General features: G+C 48.2%; 1 protein-coding gene across 1 annotated transcript; it reads right to left on the bottom strand.

Annotated features, from left to right (window-relative positions):
* Positions 1-7,409: 7,409 nt before the first annotated feature.
* Positions 7,410-13,172, bottom strand: Pou3f3 (POU class 3 homeobox 3). The gene has a single exon (XM_031367346.1). The coding sequence runs from the start codon at positions 13,155-13,157 to the stop codon at positions 11,664-11,666; it is 1,494 nt and encodes a 497-aa protein (XP_031223206.1). The 5' UTR covers positions 13,158-13,172; the 3' UTR covers positions 7,410-11,663.
* Between the last annotated feature and the right edge of the window lie 6 nt (positions 13,173-13,178).

Here is a 13,178-nt window from a genome sequence, read left to right as displayed (position 1 = left end):
CCCGCTATTCTTTTTGACTAGGGAAACTGACAAGATATAGACATATTACGTTGCATAAAGTATACTGGGTTAATCATTCAAAATGCATCTCATTTGCCTTTGGATATAACCAAGGGTGAGGGGCTCTGTTACTCATGGCCTCTTGAAATCTCACCAAGCCCGTCTGACTGGCAAACATTTCTAGAAGTTCCTACTGGGGCCATTCCTTAGGTATACCAAAGCAGTTCAGGATCATGAGAAGAAGGAAAAGCGGGTGAGGATTCTGGAGGGCTAGCATAGGGAATGGGGCTCCTCTCTATACCTCAGAAGAGCTGGGAGGCTCAGCTGGCCAGGGAGGTCTGTGGCAGTCTCTCTGGGCTTCTTTTTGGTTGACTTAGGAAAGGTAACACCATGCATCAGAGGGACAGTCACTGACTGTATTTCATATACACTTGTCAAACCTTTTCTTAAAGTTGCATCCTCTCTGCTCCTGGCCTTGACCACCAGCTCTGAGCTTTGCATTATCTGTGTGTTGTGCACTGAGCTCCACCCTATAGTTCCTAAAGCAAGGCTGACTTGGAAGAGAGTATGACAGCTACACCTGGAGCTTACCCTGGCTGCCCGGTGGAGATGTAGAGTGGCTTGTTAGTGTTTCTTTTTCTCTCATCCGTCTCATTAAGTCCCTGCCAGCCTCTCAGGACTAAAGCAGTGGGCAAGTAACAGGATTAATGGTTTGGGCATCCTACCTGTTCTCTGTGGGTCCCACCTCATTGTGGTATCTTTTCCACAGCGCCCTGCTCTTTCCATACAAAGGCCATACTGATGCAAACACCTGTCTACCCGAAGGAGCCCTCTCCATTTGTGAGCCTTCCTCTTCCTCAGCAGGAAGGCCTGCCCCTCCAAGTCAGCCTGCAATCCTTGACCTTACCAAGCCAACCAAGGCTAAGTCTTATCTCTCAGCAAGGCATGGACCTAGGCCTTGCTGAGCTACCTGGGAGATCAGCTATAAGCAAGTCTCTAAGGACTCAGGCACAATCATGCACCCAAGCCCCTAGAGGCTTGTGGGGTAGCAGGGACCTAGGCTGAGGCCCTGGGTAGTCAGCCACACACTATGGACATCATCTGCTCTCGGCTCTCAGAATGATCAATCTGTTCTATAACCTGGTGGCTAGAGACATGCTTGCTAGGTGTGTGTGTGTGTGTGTGTGTGTGTGTGTGTGTGTGTGTTAAGAGTCTTGATAGTAGGTTTGCAGGAAGCCTTTGTTACAGGTTTGTTAGAACAAGCCTTCAGCAACTCTAACAGACCCTTTGCTATCTTTCCCCTACCCCATGCAGAGGAAAATCTGCCTGGGGCCCACTGCTCTGCTACACATATCTTCCTACCAAATGCTTGTTCTTCACTTAGAGTCTCTCTGGCAGGTTTGGGCACATAAACACAGTTCATATGGCCTTTGGGGCCAGGCTCCCCAGGCCCATCCCTAAAATGTAAGCATTCTGAAAGTGATCTCCTGCTGTTGCTGCATCTCATGGCTGGGCTGCATAGCCTGGTCAAGGAGGAAGCTCCCCTAGCATGGCAGGGATAACTGAGATTCACACTTTCAGGGTTCAAAAGGGAGAAAGACACTTGACCTCCACTGGCAAGGATTGGGCAGAAAGGGCTGATTGAGGGTGCCAAGTTCTGTACTACCTGGCTTGCTCTTTCCAAATGACAGCCAGGTTGCAGGATTTGTGGGTACAATTGCTTTTCCCTCAATGCCCATGTTAAGGATAAATACCCCTTAGCCAAGCTACAGCTTTAAGCAGGATCCCTGCAGGGCGCTCTGGCACGCAGAGGGTAGAAAAATGACCGTTTACATGCACACCAGCGTGCATGTACAGTGTTCTATAGAGTCACCCATACCCCAAGCCTTCCTATTTTATTTTTCTTCCTGTCTCTTTTCCAGGCTTTTCTACCTGGAGAAAATCAAGAGTATGTAACTCTCCCTGCAGATGGTCTATCTGTAAGGTAAGGCATTCACATTGGGGTCTCTTAAGTCCCCATCTATTATTTACTTAGTTTTTGTCCCCAGTCACCTGACTTGGTTTTCTGGCAAGGGTCTGCGGAGACACAAATGAAGTGGAGGTTTCCTTCTCTAGGGGCTTTTGTTTCCCTCTGATGCCCCAGCTCACACTGCTGAACAAAGGGATGAGGTTAGTGATTTCTCTTTTAGTCTCCTGGTCCCTCGTTTTCCACCTCTCCTCTGCAGGGTTCCTCTTTGAGACCCTGAGGAAAACCTGGGGTAGAGGTGGGGATGAAGTCCACAGCACTGGACTACTGCTGACCTTGCCAGCCCCTTCTCCTTGAGAAGCAGAGAGCCCATTTTAGATGCTAGCCACCCTGTGCCTTGGGGTACTTTGGCTCCCTCCACTTCCAAAGACTGCATAGTTGAGGCTGATAGCTTCACACACCTCTCTGGTTCAAAAGCATCGAGGACAAGGTCTGGTGATTCCTCTAAGAGGGAAAGTACTCAGAGGACCCCCCCCCCCCCACACACACACACTCAAGTACGCATGCACCTCAAGCATACCTTGCATCTGCAAGGCCCTGTATTCTCATCACCACAGAAAACAAACAAACAAACAAACAAACAAACAAAACCTCATGGGACAGCTATTAAATAGCTTTTGAAAGAGGTTAAAGGTCTTTCCCTTGGGGCTGAGAAATTTTAAAGCCCTTTTGGGTAGATCCTCGGGGGGATACGACGTAGAAATTAAACTTGCTGGTGCAATTTTAAAATTCAAACTATCTCTCCTCTTAAAACTGTTCGTTGAAAATGGTTTTTAGATGCCATGCTGTTTGCTGACTGCCATTGTAAGTCTGGAGAAGTCTCAAGGCCGAGCCGCTAAGACTAGTTTTGGGGTGTCATCCCCTTTCTGATTAGATCTGCTGAATTCGTCTTTAACTCTGCGGGTGGGTTTTGAGACTTGAAAAATGTAAATGTCAAGTTAACTCCTTCCCTGCCAGCACATTACAGGAGGCTTTTTTAGAGGATGCCAGCTTGGCTTGTACTCATAAAAGTGGGCACTGTGTCTGACCTGGGCATAAAGAGGAGATTTGACACTTTTCATTTCAGGGCTGACACAGAAGCCTTTGGGAGCCAGAATCTATTTTGTTTCAGTGTGCAAAGTTCCAGCCAATGATTTGGAGGGGGGCGGGCACCTTCTGCTGTGAGCCAGTCCCGGAGGGAACAACTCATTCCTGAGTTCTTCCCTCAGGAAGAAAAAAAAATCTCCTGTTCATTAAAATAATAGTAATAAAAATAAGAACAATAATTAAAAGGTGTTTGTGCTTTCCTCATGCAGTGTCTGTCCCATCACTTTCTAGCTATGCCTTTTGTGACCTGTGTCGAGTGTTAGAAATTTAGAGAGGCACAGACACAGTTCAGGTGTGTTCTGCACTCTCTGTCCTGGACACAGAGTCACGTGGAGAATTTACGTTCTGCCTTCCCCTGGCCCATTCTCTCTAGGGGGGCAGGGGTCACTCAGAGGAAACTCCAAATTAGAAAAGATCAGCCTGGTGCCCCAAGTAAGTGACTGACATAGTCACACCTACTTTCTGGTCCCTTAGGAAGAAAACAGTCCAAGCGGGGCATTCCACAGACAGTCCCCCAAACTCTGACAGTTCCCCCCAAACTTCACAGAGGCCCTCCCCCACCAATTCCAGTTATTTAAATTTTCGTTGCGTTCCCATGCAAAGCAAATGTACAGAGGGTCAATGTTACCTCACTGTCCTTCCTGGCCCATCCTACTGAGGACAGCTAACATGCAAAGGAAGAGTCAAAGAGAAAAAAAGGGGCCTCTTTCCATGTATTTTAGAAGATTATTTCATAGGGTTTAATATGTCCACAGAACGAAACTGGTTAGATACTCACTACTTGTTCAAAGAAAAGGTAAACTGCCCCCTTCTTTTAAAAAAAGGCCAACAATGTTTCCTAAGCAAAAGGAAAATCACGGAGGTCCATTAGTGATTTACATACAGAAAGTGGCTTGTCTGGGGAAATTCTATTTGTAAAGAAATAGCTCCCTGTTTAATATATCTCTACATATGTCTGTCTGTCTCTCTATCATCTACCTATCTATATATTTGAAAAGGGGAAAAGGGAGGTGTATTACCTCCTGAACACATCCTAGGAGAAAAGCTATCTCACTTTCTTTTTAGTTTCCTTAAACCGGCTGCATCCAGTCAGTTGTGAGGTTCTCTATGCCTGCATACTACGATGACTTGGGGGACTTGCCACTTCTCAAGTTTCCACTTTGCAAAATTTTAAGGGCCGCAGGGGGCTGATTCTCTAGGAATGTTACCAGAACCTTTATGTGTGTGGGTGGGGGTGTGGTCACATTTGTCACCGTTTTTATCTGAAGCTAAGCCCCTCCACATTGGTGAGCTTTAGAAGCAAAGCGACTTCTCTGGTGGGACATTGGGTACACACACTTGATGATTGACATTCCTGTCAACTCCTGAGCCCGCAGACTGCTCTGTAAGGGTATGGCTCTGTAAGCCTGAGGCTCCACAGTGTCCGAGCTGACACCCGGCAGGCACTGCAGGTGATCTGACAACAGATTGATCACCTCCACGTCCTTGTGGCCCAAGAGAGGCCAAGTCCTGGTCCAAACGTCCAGGGCTATTCTAGAACACCATGCTGAGAAAGACCTGCAAAGACCCGGATAGCCCAAAACTCCACAAAGCCTCCAGCCCTGACCCTCCCTGCGTCACAGTCCTACACTGCCAAGACTTCCACACACAAACAAGACGACCTGCCTGCACAAGGTCATCCTTCTCTGACTACTCCACTCTCTGCGTTTGGGCGGTTGCAAAAGAAGTCATTTGGAACCCCGTTCTGAACCAAAGCATTGCCCTTCATGCTCTGCATCCTTTGGGAGAGGCGAAAAGTTTTCTCCTTGGATACAGTAAATCTCAGGCTCTAGTCCCAGGCCTGGGCCACAGTCTTTGAAAACCCAGGAGGTCAAGAATCTTGCTCTGTCTTTATCTTGTCCTGGGCCCCAGGCTTCTGGGTTCCAGAGCAGTAGGGAGGGGCATTTCTGAGAAACCCAGGGTCATCGAGGCCCTGAATTCAACCCTCTATATCCCATGGTCAGTCAAGCCAAAGGCAGACGCAAGACCCCACAACAGAAAATCCAGAGACAACAGGCATTTCTATTTTACTCTCCGCATGCCTGACAAAAAGTGATAGCCAGACCTCCAAACTTAGGCCGTCAGAGCCTTCAACAACTCCTCCAACCTTTCAAGGAAACTTCCAGAACTTTTCTGGTCCGCATTCTTTTTCTCAGGCCTCCTCTAGCCAGTGAGCTTGTAGATTACTTCCTCAGCTGCCACAGTCTTTAAGGTGCCCAAGGCCTCATGATCTCCATAATAGAAATAATAGTACCGAGTTGGGAAGAGCTAGGGAAAAGAGTGGAAATGTTGATGAAAGGGACATTTCAAAAGGTTTCAGTTGACAATTATCAGTAACCCCGACAGACAACTCCATTTAAAAAAAAAAAAAAGAAGAAGAAAAAGAAAATTTACTACTGTTCCTGAAAGCCGTTATTTTTTTTTTTTTTACATCGCTTTTAGGAAGATAGATGAACAAAACATCACGTTTCAAGCCATTTTGATCTGTAATTAAATGGCAGGACCGGTTTGTATTCTCCTACGGCTTTTACAGAAGTTGCAGTGATCCAAAGTCGGGTTGCTGTGTCAGAGTGGCATTTTTATTAATGAGAATACAAAAAGCTTGCATATTCTTAGCCCGGCTTGAATTTAGTTGCTAAGCAACCGGTGTATGGTAATTCATCCGCGAAATTTAAATCTTTGAGAAAGGATCCTGCGTTTTGCTGAATGGTCTCCACGAGGAAAACAACTTGTGGGACCCGCAGCAGCTGCCACTGTTCAGCTACTGGGGCCTTGCTGGGCTGAGCCAGAACTGGGCTGCCCCGCGGCCACCGCCACCACCCCACCTCAGTGCCCAGCGCTATTTTCCCTCTGGGACAGAAGTAGGCTTTTAGTTGCCTTGGTCCCTCCTGCTCATCTCCCGGTGCTCCCTGGTTTTCACCTGAAGCAAGTCCTCACCTGACCAAGTCAGTGTCCCTAGGGCTTCCCAGTCCAGACTAGACTATGGTTTTCCTCATCCCTTATCCTCACGCGAGCACACACACACACACACACACACACACACACACACACACACACACACACACAGAAGCGGCCAGGAGAATGCCTGTTGCCCTCTTCACAGACCCCTCTGAGGTCACTTCCAGAGCCTACTCTTCTTCGAGGAAAAGCGGGCTCATCAAGAACGCAGCCCACAGCCCACCAGAAGGCCAGGCCGCCGCCGCTGGCCGGCAGTGACATCATAGGCTCCTGCTCGCCAAGCTTGCGCCCACATTTTAGGATACAGGAACAAACACGGATGTGAAATCAAGAATGAAAGAGAGAGTAATCTAATTAATAGGCCATGAGCCAGGCTAACAAAATCAAAGAATCTGATTACACAAGTACCCCTCTTGCTATCTCCGCCTCCCCCCACCCCCGCTCTTCCAGACTCCTAGCTAATTCCTTTCCTAGGCTGGAAAGTTCAGGAGGTAAACACAGGGCCCTCTGATTTCCTTATTGAAATCAAGATCAAGCCTATCCTGGGGCTCCCGCAGCCAGGAGGTCACATGGGTGACCTTCAGGCCCTGGGACTAGGAGCCCCGAGGAATTGAAATGGCCATCCAAGCAAAGCAACTGAAAGCAAAGAGAGCTGGCTGGTCCAGGGAGGCAGGGGGCCCTCAGCTCTCTCACGCACCACTGCTAACAACAACACCTGCACTGATTACTTCTGTCCTCTGCGGCGGGACCTGGAGAAGGGGAGCTTTCAGTCTCAGCCGCTTTAAAAGGGTCTAAACATTTTTGTTGTTACGGTTAATCCTAGCACTACATTTTTAACTGTATCACCTGAAAGATGTCACTGAAAGACTCGAACTCTCAGGGGCCTTTCCCTTCTTCCCCAGCACAGAAACACAAGCACAGACAAGTATGGATTGTTTTGCATTGAAGTATCTGTTCTAAGATCCATAGAACCGACCGACCGAGTGCATTTCAGGAAAGAACAAGGTTCTTTCCATCTTAACGGTGAGAAAAAGCAGGCCCGCATGCTAAATAACTAGTTTCAAGCCTATATCTAGTGCCGGGTACCTGTTGCATGTATTTTACAGTTGATTAATTACCCTGGAACTTGGGCAAACTAAAGTCTATGTGGAGAGAATATTTCTTCCTTCAATTTAGTTCCCTAAGTTACAAGTTATTGTAGGTTCTTACTCTATTTACATACAAATTGGTGCATATATGCCCATCTCTTTAAATGCATTTTGTATAGATATATAAAAGTGTCATTTTTGATTTAGCTTGAAGAGGTTGATCATTTATTATAAAAATAAACGAATAAATACAACAATATATTGTTGCTTCCAACAGGATAAATACTTTACAAATATATAATTTAAAAAACAAATTTAATTGTTAAAATTATTTAAAATATTACACTTATTGATAAAACTATGAATAGTATATACTGCATTTGATATAAGAACCAATTATTCTCTGAATGTTGAAAACCATTCATACAAAACCAGATCATGAGCATGGTAATGAGCAAACACTGGAGGCCAGGAGGAAACAGAGGGAATCTCTAAGATCAATAATGGAGAGTCCTATTTTGAGAGAGAGAGAGAGAGAGAGAGAGAGAGAGAGGAGTAACCCTTGGCTAATACTAAGGAGGGAAAATCTAGAGCAACAACAGCAAAGTGACTAATATTTTAAATACACCTTGAATTATTTATTGTACAGACTTGTCAGGGGAAGGTGATTGGGTAGATGGGGTGATCAAGGCTCGGATAGTGGCTCAAGAGCCACACTCTACTGTAAACTATAAATGGGCCTAGTTTGAAAGTAGCCAAGCTGATGGACCAGAACTTTGTCACTTTCCTTTGGGTTGGGAAGGGGAGGAGTGGGCGGGCTGAAATGGAGGAAACAAATGGGCAGTTTACGAAGCACAAGACATTTGTGCTGCATAAGTACACAATGACCAAATTCATTTTCAAAAAAGACCTGGTGATATACAACAATATGTTCATTATTTACATGTGTAACAATGTGAGCCTTAGCACAAACCCTCTCATATCTTCTCTGCTGTGTTTCAACCATGAATTTCATTTTGTAAATACATTCAAAGGATGGACTTTAAAACCCAAAGTCATCAGCTTACTTTACAAAACACACAATGACAAGCAAAACTGCTTGGTTTGCCCAACTTCTTCAATCATAACTTACTCTGCTACCCATAAATCGGGGCTTCTTCCAAAATAACCAGCCAAGGTTGCTTTTCAATAGAAGACAGGGTAAAATCTAACATTAGCTCTTTTGTCATGAGAGCAGATACCTCCTGACATTTAAAATAGGCCCATTCCTTACCTAATCAGGCACCACTATTCCAGCAGGAAAACAAAACAAAACATCAAACAAACAAAAAACCTCACCCTTAAACAAACATCAAAAACAAAACAAAAACAAAAAACCCACCAAGATTCCTCTTCCATGCCAGTGGTGTGTACCATTTACAAACAACCTGGCCTATTCCTAGCTTCTAGAGAGGCCTTCTTGGCTTGCCCTCAGAGTCCTTCAAACAACAACAACAACAACAGCAACAACAAAACAAAAACAAACAAACAAAAAGATGATGACTCTCATCCTACCCCAACTCCAGGCAGTGTGATAGCAATAACAGGAGAAACAGAAAACAAAAGCAAAGAGAAAAATAAAATGTGGTTTCTTATCTTCACCTTCGCGTCTCTCTGTTTAATAAATATGGCCTTTTTCAGATTTCACAGATAAGAATGCTGGTGATTTTTTTTTTTTTTTAACTACAGTTTGGTATCTAAAATAATGCAACCCAAATATATGGCCATCTGGCTGGCTATTGGGTCTGTCTGGGAGAAATAACTATTCCTTGTCCTCATAGTTTCCCAGAATTTTTTAACCCTTGAATCTATATTGGGGGAAGGGGAAGCCTGTAAAGGTAACAAAATTAGGCAAAAGGTGAATGGTAGCTGAGACTGGGGGAAACTCCTGTGTAAAATCATTGTTTTTTTCCATCTAAGTACTAAAAAAAAAAAAAATAAATAAAAAAAAATACATACAATACAAGAACTCAACCAATCAAAGCCTTTCTCCTTTTTAGCACTCACAACCTGAGGTGTTGTATTTCCATCTTGTAAATATTGATGCATTAACTTGATAAATGTGACCCAAACAACTAAAACCTCAGCACTGGTAAAGAAGATGAAGAGTTACGATGCCTCTGAAGGACCACACCACAGACATGGGCAGCCTTGAGTCTGAGCTGGGAACAGGCTCATTACAGACCAAGCAGCGCTCAGTACCATCCTCTTTCATGAAAGAAATATAAGAAAGAAAAGCAAATATAGGCTTAATAATTGAAATTTAAGCAAAACATAGGTATCGATGGGGACTAATTGATATCAAAATACTTCATGAATTTATAAGCTATCCTTCGCAACTATTGATCCACAAAAAAATAATAATAAAGGAAGAAAAGAAAGAAAAAAAAGAAAAGAAAGGAAGAAAGAAAAAACCCAGGGATCTATTGGAAGGCAAGGAGATCAAAAAGAGAGGCTGACCTAAGAGGAACTGTATTTACCACGACTGACTGGTGGGCATATTTTCACTGGTGATGTATCAAAACACAGGTATTTTCAAAAAAATGGCTAGTATTTATAGATCACTCAGCAAAAAACACCAGAGACACCCATTGAAACTGAGGGTAAGGAGAATATTGTGAAATTTATGGACCAACAAGGAGTGAATAACCACTATTGCTAAAACACAGATATTTTAGCAACCCTAGCCTGTTTTGGAGGTTTCAAACATACCTTTGCATGGGGAAGCTCCACTCTCTTAATGCTATGACTTAAGGATCTGTATTAGTAAAAAAATATTTTCTAGAGAACTCTTTTCTTCCCACACAGTGTGTATGCATCAGACACAGACCATTTCATTCTAACAAATTTATTTTCTCAATCAGCTCTTACGGAATCACTACTCAAATTAAATTACAATCAAATGATCACATCAAAAGATACCCTTATTACCTAACAACTGTCCATATTTTCATTTCATTTTGATTTGTGCTCGTCTGAAAAAAACACGTAATACAAGATCTGGGGAAAAATAAATTACCGTTTTGCAGCAGTTCATAAGTATTTTGAATAAAATATTAAAAGAAGTCATTTAATGAAAATATAAAGCAAATATTTTTAGATCAACAACGGATCTAACGATTCTATATTGCCGTCATTTGAAAAGTCTGTTTATTAAAACCTACCAAAAACACTGCTTGGAAATGGCAGTATTACATAATCACATCCGCAGCACCCATTCAATCAAAGTTGGCAACGGATTGAGGGCAGAAGTCAAGGGAAGTGCGCGGTTGGGGCTGTCTTTCCACACCCTTTTTTATCGGAGTCAGTCCAGAAATAAAAAATAAAAAATGTTAATAAAAAAAATATTAGCGGCGGAATCTTTAGGCATGGTCCACCCGGAGCGGCAGTCAGCAAAGCCCGGGTTCAGTGGTGGAGGCTTGGCCCTTCCGGGCGGTCTCAAAGGCTGGGCCCTGGCCCCGCTGTTGTGCCGTCTCCGCTAGTGGATTGCGGCTGGACATACCTACCCTTCAGCCTCACCCAGCCTTGGATCTTTCGCGATGCTCTTATTTCCAAGTTTACTGCGAGGGTGCTTTCTTTTGGCTTTCTTGGTCAGTCTGTGAACTTGATAAGCTGTGAATCTTTCCCCCCTAGACTCTTGTTTCTCCTTTCTTCCCATCTCTTAGTCGATTTATTTGTTCCCCGAAGACGTGAATATGGCCAAGATAAACACTGTCCAGGAGCAGAGTCAGACCTGCAGGAAACCTGGTGCGTCTTTCTTTTCAGGTCGCTCCCAATAAAGAAAGTTTCCATGGATCTTTTAGGCAGCCCTTTTGCAAGAAGTGGGAGAGAGGGGAAAGGGGCGGGGGGGGGGTCTCTCTCTTATCTCAGAGGCAGGTGTTCTCCACCGACGACGCCATGCAGGACATCTCGGTGTGGACAGTACCACAAGTGTGCAGTTTCGGTGCGTTAGGCATCTTCACCCTTCTTTCAAAACAGAAACAAAACACCACCACAGTATAAACGAGATGTCCTTGTTGCCCCCATTTTCCTCTTCCGGTTTTGTTTGCTATATATGCATATAAAACAGTCTTGGTATTTATTATGCTTAAAAATTTTTTTTTGGTCCCTCCTTCCTTGGACTTCGGAAAGAGTCTCATAGTCTCCAGCTGTTCCCCCCCCCCTCCTAGGGCCGTGGCACGCCTGTCTTTGGGCGGAGGGGAGGAGGCCTAGACGCCCTGGCACTGGCCAGGTGCTGGGTCTGCACGGCGGCGGCGGCGGCGGCGGCGGCGGCGGCAGCGGCGGCAGCGGCAGCGGCAGCGGCGGCAGCAGCAGCGGTGGTACTCGGCGGCGGCTCGGAGACGGCGGCGGCGGCGACCATGGCGGTGCTGACAGCGGCTGCGGAGGTGGTGGCGGCGGCGGCCCTCTTCGCGCTGCGCCCCGGGCATTCACTGCACGCTGGTCTGCAGCCCGTGGTGCGGCGGCGGTGTGTCAGCGCTCACGGTACCCACCTGCGAGTAGACGTCGTCCGGCGTCTGCTGCTGGATGCCAGGGGGCGTCATGCGTTTTTCCTTTTGGCGTCGGTTGCAGAACCAGACTCGCACGACCTCCTTTTCCAGCTGCAGGCTGTCGGCCAAGTTGGTGATCTCCTGCGCCGACGGTTTAGGGCACTTGAGGAAGTGGCTCTCCAACGCGCCTTTGACGCTAACCTCGATGGAGGTCCGCTTCTTGCGCTTGCGGCCCTGCGCTGCGATCTTGTCAATGCTGGTGGGGCTGCCGGTGCTCGAGTCGGCCTCCTCCAGCCACTTGTTCAGTAGCGGCTTGAGCTTGCACATGTTCTTGAAACTGAGCTGCAGGGCCTCGAAGCGGCAGATCGTGGTCTGCGAGAACACGTTGCCATAGAGGGTGCCCAGAGCCAGCCCCACGTCCGCCTGGGTGAAGCCCAGCTTGATGCGCCGCTGCTTGAACTGCTTGGCGAACTGCTCCAGGTCGTCGGACGTCGGCGTGTCCTCGTCCGAGTGCGGGTCGTGGCTGTTGAGTCCTGGCCCCGCGCCGCCACCGCCGTGATGCGGGGGTCCCTGCGCGTGGTGCGGGTGCGGCGGGTGCGGATGCGCGTGGTGGTGATGATGGTGATGATGCTCCGCCAGCTCGGGCGTGTCCCCGCGCACTAGCCCCGGGTGAACCAGGCTCTGGGCTCCACCGCCCGCTCCACCGCCGCCACCGCCGGGCCCCGGGGGCGCGCTCAGCATGCCGTTCACGGTGAAGCCTCCGGGTTGCGAGTACAGCAGACTCTGAGGCGGCGGCTGCTGGCCACCCGCCATGGACGGGAGGTGAGCGGCAGCGGCGGCGGCGGCGGCGGCAGCAGCGGCGGCGGCTGCGGCCCCCCAGCCCCCGGGGTGTCCCTGGTGAGGGGGCGGCGGCGGGGGCCCGAGGTGCGGCGGTCCTCTGTGATGCAGCGCGGTGCCGGCGTGCAAGTCTTCGCGTCCAGCGCCTCCCTTCACGTCGGGGCCCTGCGGCGGCGGCGGCGGCGGCTGTGGCGGCTGCTGGGGACTGCCGGCCATGCCCACCGCGCTGCCCGACCACGGCGAGCTGGCTTCCACAGCGGCGGCGGCAGCAGCGGCGGCAGCGGCGGCAGCGTGGGGCAGGGCGGTGACCCACTGGTGCGCGTGGCTCAGCATATGGCCGCCGTTGCTGGCGGCCATGGCCCCCTGCATGAAGTCGCTCTGGACCATCTTGACCGAGGACGGGTCCCCCCGGTAGGCGCCGGAGGTCACGGCGGCGCTTCCCGGCTGCATGCCGCCGCCGCCGCCCCCCGCCCCGCCGCCGCCGCCACCGCCGCCCCCTCCGCCGCCGCCCGCCCCGGCCGCGTCCGAGTGCACAATGGAGCCGGCCGCGAGCAGGCTGTTCCCCGGCAGGTAGGGGTTAGAAGCCGCTGTGGCCATGCCGCTCCGCTCCCGCCACCC

This window comes from Mastomys coucha, unplaced genomic scaffold (genome assembly GCF_008632895.1).
Source record: "Mastomys coucha isolate ucsf_1 unplaced genomic scaffold, UCSF_Mcou_1 pScaffold14, whole genome shotgun sequence".
Lineage (NCBI taxonomy): Eukaryota > Metazoa > Chordata > Mammalia > Rodentia > Muridae > Mastomys > Mastomys coucha.
The sequence above is the reverse complement of the archived record's forward strand: the minus strand, read 5'-3'. Positions and strand labels throughout refer to the sequence as shown.